The 6617-nt window shown below is 38.4% G+C and overlaps 1 protein-coding gene across 1 annotated transcript; it reads left to right on the top strand.

The window, feature by feature from the left end:
* On the top strand, positions 1–3101 carry ndufs6 (NADH:ubiquinone oxidoreductase subunit S6). The gene is made up of 4 exons (XM_017708636.1): positions 1–192; positions 2328–2381; positions 2506–2628; positions 2927–3101. The coding sequence occupies exons 1-4, from the start codon at positions 49–51 to the stop codon at positions 2993–2995; spliced, it is 390 nt and encodes a 129-aa protein (XP_017564125.1). The 5' UTR covers positions 1–48; the 3' UTR covers positions 2996–3101.
* The last annotated feature ends 3516 nt before the right edge of the window (positions 3102–6617 follow it).

Below are 6617 nucleotides of genomic sequence, written 5' to 3'. Positions count from 1 at the left end.
CAGAGAGGGATAAAGCTCAGAGGTGGCTGAGGGACTTCGGGGGGAAACATGGCAGCCTCCTTTCCTAAGATCTTGTCCTTCGGTAAAAATTCGAGGACTCTACTTGGAGTTTTAAGGCTTTCTGCGGTTCCCGCTCAACAGTACACGGTCCCAGTTTCCAACTACGGGGAGAAAGTTACCCACACCGGACAGGTACAGCCTGGCTTCGTATAAAGGCTGAACTCATTTGCTTGTAGCAAAGACGGTTAGCCGTGAGCTAACTTAGCTAACGTAGCACTCATTTGGTCTTTAGTCTGTTTTAAATACCAGCAGCAGTTACTGCACCATAACTTAATACTGTGAACAGATACATGGTGAAAAATATGGCACCACTGTGTTTTCCGCGTATTTCAGTACTAATTTAGCTAACATCTCCCGGCCGTGTCCCAATTCGAGTTTGTTGTGATCAGTTCCAGCGTTACTTCAGCAGCTGATCGATTCTGTAGTATGTTACACATGAGAATAACGTTAGTGAACTCCAGACAGTCGATAAATAGAGTTCCACATCGTGTAATATGTGTTTGTGTTTAGTTATGCATGTCGAATCCAAGTACACTGATCAACCATGACATTAAAACCTCCTGCTTCTTTCTACACGGATGGATGGATGGATGGATGGATGGAAGTTCAGCTATGTATTGTCCATTTTATTAGCTCCATTTAACACATAAGTGCACTTTGTACTTCTATCACAGGCATAGGTTCATGTTTCTGTGCATACTTTGTTCGACCCCTTTCAAAACTCCAGCAGCACTGCTGTGTCTGATCCACTCAGACCAGCGCCACACACTAACACACCACCAACACATCAGTGTTACTGCAGTGCTGAAGATGACCCACCACCCAAATAGTTCCTGCTCTGTCCTGGTCCTGTGGGGGTCCTGACTATTGAAGAACAGCGTTAAAGTGGTCTAACAGAGTATCAGAGAAACAGATGGACTACAGTCTGTAACTGTAGAACTACAAAGTGCAGCTATACAGTAAGTGGAGCTGATAAAATGGACAATGAGTGTAGAAACAAGGAGGCGGTTCTAATATTATGGCTGATTGGTGTAAATGCATGTAATCCATCATTTAATATTCAGTAATTTGCTTGACTGGGCACTAATGGCATGCATGTAAGCAAGAGACACTCAATGCAGTTTGTAAGTCGTTGTAAAGTGACACTTTCTTTACTAGACAGATTGAATTTTAAATGAAACAGTGATGTTTAAAGTGCAGAACACCTGCTTTAGTTTATGGATGTTGACTCTCTGCTATCTGTTTATACTGTCTATACCTTTGATGAATGACAGGCCTATAACTGGCAAGTCTGGCACTCCAAATGTTTCATTTCCGATTGATTTCTTCTTATTTTCAAGCCTTATGATGTTCTGCACGTCCATCGACACCTCTTTGGTCCTTATGTAGAGAGACTGCAGCAGACTTTCAATGTAAATGTTGCATCTGCTGTATAATCAGCTTTAGGCCTGTTAGCTCTGTTGTGCATGAAGGACGCAGACATGCAACTGGCTAAAAAAAAAAAAAAAGCCGACCAGTTATACCTTCCACATGTGACCTCCAAACCACTAGACATACCTATGATCTTCTGAGATGGAGAACTATGTATTCAAAAGAGCTGTGATAGATAAGCCTGTCACAGTTACATAATCTCATTGCAGATGTTAGAGCTGACCACAGTCGGTAACGTTCACAATTAAATGTTTACGTCCCTACAAACCAAATGTGAATTATGCATGTTTGTCTGTTGGGTTCAGGTAAAGTTAGAGGGCAGCAGTGAGTAATATTTGTTTATGTGAGTTGTGTCGTCAGTTGGGAATTACTAAGTATCAACAGCTAGGAAACAAGATGCTGATTCACCTGTTCAGGCTGTCCTTTAGTAGTTGCATTAAACAAGTAAAGTAGATACTTCATTTATTTATATGGCCATTAATTCTGAGCTAAAATTTCATGATTGTGACCGGCGTAGTGATGGAATTTAGGCTAGCAGCCACCAGTTTGCATGCGGCCATTGAATTCAGTAATTCATATTTAAATTTGGTGGCTGTTTCTTTTCCTTTATCTGCAGCATCAGCTTTTCTGACTGAGCTATTCTTTCAAAGCTGTCATTCTGCACTTTAACCTGAAACTCGTAGTTTCATTTCAAACCCAATTTAATGCAGTATAGAGCCAAAAAATACATCAGTGCTACTTGAAAAATGCTTTGGTGAGGGCTTATTATCTCAATGAGAGCGAAAAAGCAGCAGATGGAAACAATCTGTACATATAAAGATTTTCTTTGCTTGCAGGTTTTTGATGAAAATGACGTGAGGAGAGCCAGATTTGTGGGTAGACAAAAAGAGGTAATGTTCAATGTCGGCTTATTGTTATTGAAAATTCAGTTCTTAAAGATGTCTGTGACTGCAGCGCTCACTATTCTGTAATGTGTCTTCTGCTTTCTGGCTCTGTTGATCTATTATTGTGTAGGTGAATGAAAACTTCGCCATCAAACTGGTTGCAGAGGAGCCTGTGACAGATATAGAAGCAAGAGTGGTGTCCTGCGATGGCGGTGGAGGCGCACTCGGCCACCCCAAGGTCTACATCAACCTGGTAAGCAGTTCAATAAATGTGTTTTCTCTAAGTGTGAAGACTCTCTTGCTTGTTGAAATTAAAACTTATTTAAACAACTGGGTAAACTTCTCAATTTCCAAAGCTGTAAAATATAATAATGTACTAGACCACTTCACTAAATATGATGTTTTAAGTTAAAAATATCTACAAATATGTTGAATGGTCTTATTATGCTTACAGTGGTCTCATAGTCTCATAACAGAGCTCGATTTGGCTCAGTACTGCTCACAATTTAAGTTGTTGATAAAAGTTTGGCATTAATTGGCTTTCTCCTCAGGACAAACTGACCAAAGTGGGCACCTGTGGTTACTGTGGACGGCAGTTTCAACAGAAGCACCATCACTGAAACAACTCTGTCGACTTCTGTCTTTCTAGTCTGCTGGTTATAAATTATTCCCTCTGAGAAGCGTGTCTTTACTTTCCTGTAGAATAAAATCTTACTATGAAGACAACAGCCTAATTCAGTTTTTCCCATGTCTTAGATTATATTTGCCATTTTCCATTTCTGTCCATTTCCATTTTCATCTCCTTCTGTTACAAATTACTTTTTTTCTCTTCTCAAAGCAAAACCCTGTACAAAAATAGCTCCATCGAATCCAAATAATAATGAAAGACCTTCACTTCTGTTTATAAACAAATGTGGTCTGGATTAAAAGTTTCTATTTAATGCCAGTGAATGAACGCAACCAGTGCCGACTCTAGTTCAACCAGTTTATGCTCTTTATGTGTCCAGCCAATGCAAATATCATGAAGTATCTTGAAAATCCAATAAAATTAGCCTAATACTTAAAAATAAATCTAAAAGTCTAGTCTATTTGATGGCCTGATATTGATTTACTTGGCTGTTTAAACTAAAATTATAGCAAGATGATTCTTTTCTGACAAAGATGAAAACTAAAGTCTCCAAAGCCAAGTGTTCTGTTCAATAATGCCAGCAATCGGACATGAGCCATATCAGTCCTTTTACCTGCTTGGATCATCTGCTTTGACTATTAAGAGCTTATTTCTTAATAGTTTAATGGATTTCTTAAAGATTTTATACAAAAGAGATTATATGTCCATCAGATTGCAGTATCAGGGCTCGACTCTGCTTGCTGTGTAGAGGAAACAAAGGTGCTGTGGTTCCGCTCCGGTTTGCTCTGGCCTAATTTAACCCCTAGAATGCTTGAGGATGAGACAGCATGTGTTAGTGACAGTGAAAAGAAAGATCTTTTAAGTGATGGTTCGACTTGGTCCAAAGGGTCCAAGACAGATCTGAGGCTGCCATCCCTTCATTATCCAGATAATGAAGGCCTCCATGGGCATCTCAATATTAGAGCCAGGCATGTTGGGTTTGAACCATGCAGGGTGGTAGTTCTCCAGGACCAGGACTGAGCACTTCTAACATACAGTCACTCATAGTGAAGCTATAGGGAGGGTCTCAACCTGGACTGGTCCTTGAATGAGGCACAGTCTGAACAGAGCTCATTTGCATATATCAGTCTTAAAGGTACAGAACAGAACACAAAACAGTCTGTTTGAATCTGAAGGTAGTCATAAAAATGTTCTATGAATTAAATGAATTATGTCTGTGCTACACAAAGCCACACAATTCATGAGTGGACCCCAGGGGAAAAAATAAATCACAAGAAATAATAGGGTATGGTCCCTTTAAGAGAAAGGACAGTTATAAGTGTTTATATATATTTAGTATCATAAATTATGGAAGGAGTTTAAGATAAGTCTTTGCTCAATTTGCTCCTGAAAATCTAACAAGCTTCTGTGAAGCGTCTCTTTTTTCCACGGCCAGAGGGCGCTGTTTATCTTTATAGCACCAAGTGCTCAGATACTTCGGTTGATCAATATTTGCTGACGTCTTTTGTGTTGAACCCATAGCCACTATAAAATGATAATTATATTTGATCATTATTTTTAGCAGCAGAATGAAGTGCTCATGCTTTTTTGTGCTATTCAATAGGACACAATAGTATAAAAACTAAGGAGGATGTTCTTTAGGATCCGGATCATAAAGCTGACATTGTGCTCTGCAGTATTTTAGAAATAGGCACTAGAATTCCCAGAAAGATGTTTTTGTGTGGTGTCTGGTAAAAAATCTGATTTAAACTGATTTGAAATGTGAATGGGTTTGTGTAAATGTGCTCCCATTGACTGACACTGTTAGTCTGCAGTAGGTCTCCATCACTCAAATCAATGGGCAATTTTTCAGGTTGGTCAACTGTCTGGAACAGCTCCGTGAAGAAAAAGAAAAAGGGGAAAAAAAGACTGAACAAAAGCTCAGAGAGAGTGGGAAGATAACTTGGTTCTTAAAGCAAAGGCAGAGCAGGCTCCAGTCTCATCCTGCTAACTTTGTCGAGTGTCAGAGGGGATTCAGTCTGATAAGAAACAGCAGGGCGGAACAATACATGTTTGAGGAAGATCATATATATATTTCATCAAGAGTATTCTCCGTCGGCATGGCCATGCCAAATTGGCCCAGTGGCAGTGTAGAGGCAGTGTAGAGGTCTCTGGTGGTGCGTGCAGTGGAACTGAGTTTTCCAGCTGGAGGCTCTCAGGTTGGAGAGGAGCAGCCATGCTGCTATAATTGGGGGGCTGGTGACAGAAGGCAGGAGACAGTGTGATGCTTATTAACCCTCATCGGCTCTATGTCCTGTCCAGTTTGTGTGATAGGTACGGGAAAGGCTTCATTGTTAAGGGCTTCCGCATTTTTCCCCCCGCTTTTTTCCGGTACGAGTGTAGGCCTTGCAGGCAGGTGGCTAGTTCAAACATTGCTCAGAGCGAAATTTTGGAGTGAAACTGAGCATATGAATTGTGCTGCATAGAAAATCACACCTTCTATTATTCATGGCTCTAAAGTGGAGCTGGGAAAGATATAGGAGCATGTTGGCGTAAAAAAATCCGTAAAGCTTTTACAGCGGAGTTGGCCTTGCTGCATTGTAGTCGGGCACGGTGTACTGTATGCAAGACTGGGTTGTTTTTGTTTTTCTTTGCTTTAAGATTTTTCTTCTCTAGTGCTTGAATCTATCTGTCTGTCTGTCTGTCTGTCTTTCTGTATTCAAGAATAGGACAGAACCATTAAAATTTTTATGATTATCTTATTATAATTTTTTGTATTTACTTAACATACTAATTTATACCATATCTTTTTTTCCTACGATATTTTCCTCTCCAAGAATTTGTTTCTCTAAAACTAAAACTACTACTTACGTGCAGGATTTTAAAAAATGTAAAATATTTTCTCTATAACTTTAAGATTTTCTCTGATGCTTGAATCTATCTATCTATCTATCTATCTATCTATCTATCTATCTATCTATCTATCTATCTATCTATCTATCTATCTATCTTCAAGAATGGGACAGCACCATTGTTAGATTTTGGTTATCTTCATATTTAATCATTTTATTTATTTAGCACACTAATTTATACTAAATGAATATATTTTTTCTGTAATATTTTTCAATGTAATTCCAATATATTTTCTCCATAGCTGCAAGATCTATCTATCTATCTATCTATCTATCTATCTATCTATCTATCTATCTATCTATCTATCTATCTATCTATCTATCCCTTCAAGAATAAATGTAGGTTATCTTATTATATAATTTTAAAATATTCATTTAGCATATTAAATTACACAAAATATTTTTGTGTAATATTGTTCTCTATAATTCCAACATATTTTTATTTATAGTTACAAACTTCTGTTTCTCTGTAGTTTGTTTCCCTGTGTTTTAATCACTATTATTTTAGATACTTTCTCTGTAACTTCAAGATTTTATTTCTCAATCATTTTAAGAACATGAGAGCATGTTTACAATTTTAAAAGTTAGTAAATCTTACAGAAGAACAACTGGAAAATTCAGAGGGTTACACACATTCAGAGTAATTATAATGGACTCATCTCTACAGCTCATTTGGTAGCACACACACACACACACACACCTCACTTCCCCCTCTTTAATTAT

This window comes from Pygocentrus nattereri, chromosome 27 (assembly GCF_015220715.1).
Source record: "Pygocentrus nattereri isolate fPygNat1 chromosome 27, fPygNat1.pri, whole genome shotgun sequence".
Classification (NCBI taxonomy): domain Eukaryota; kingdom Metazoa; phylum Chordata; class Actinopteri; order Characiformes; family Serrasalmidae; genus Pygocentrus; species Pygocentrus nattereri.
This window is presented reverse-complemented; position numbering and strand designations above follow the sequence as displayed.

Coding starts and splice junctions, on each gene's coding strand:
- ndufs6 (XM_017708636.1), top strand. CDS start 49: ATGGCAGCCTCCTTTCCTAAGATCTTGTCCTTCGGTAAAAATTCGAGG. Junction 193..2,327: donor AAGTTACCCACACCGGACAG/GTACAGCCTGGC, acceptor CTTTGCTTGCAG/GTTTTTGATGAAAATGACGT. Junction 2,629..2,926: donor CCAAGGTCTACATCAACCTG/GTAAGCAGTTCA, acceptor CTTTCTCCTCAG/GACAAACTGACCAAAGTGGG.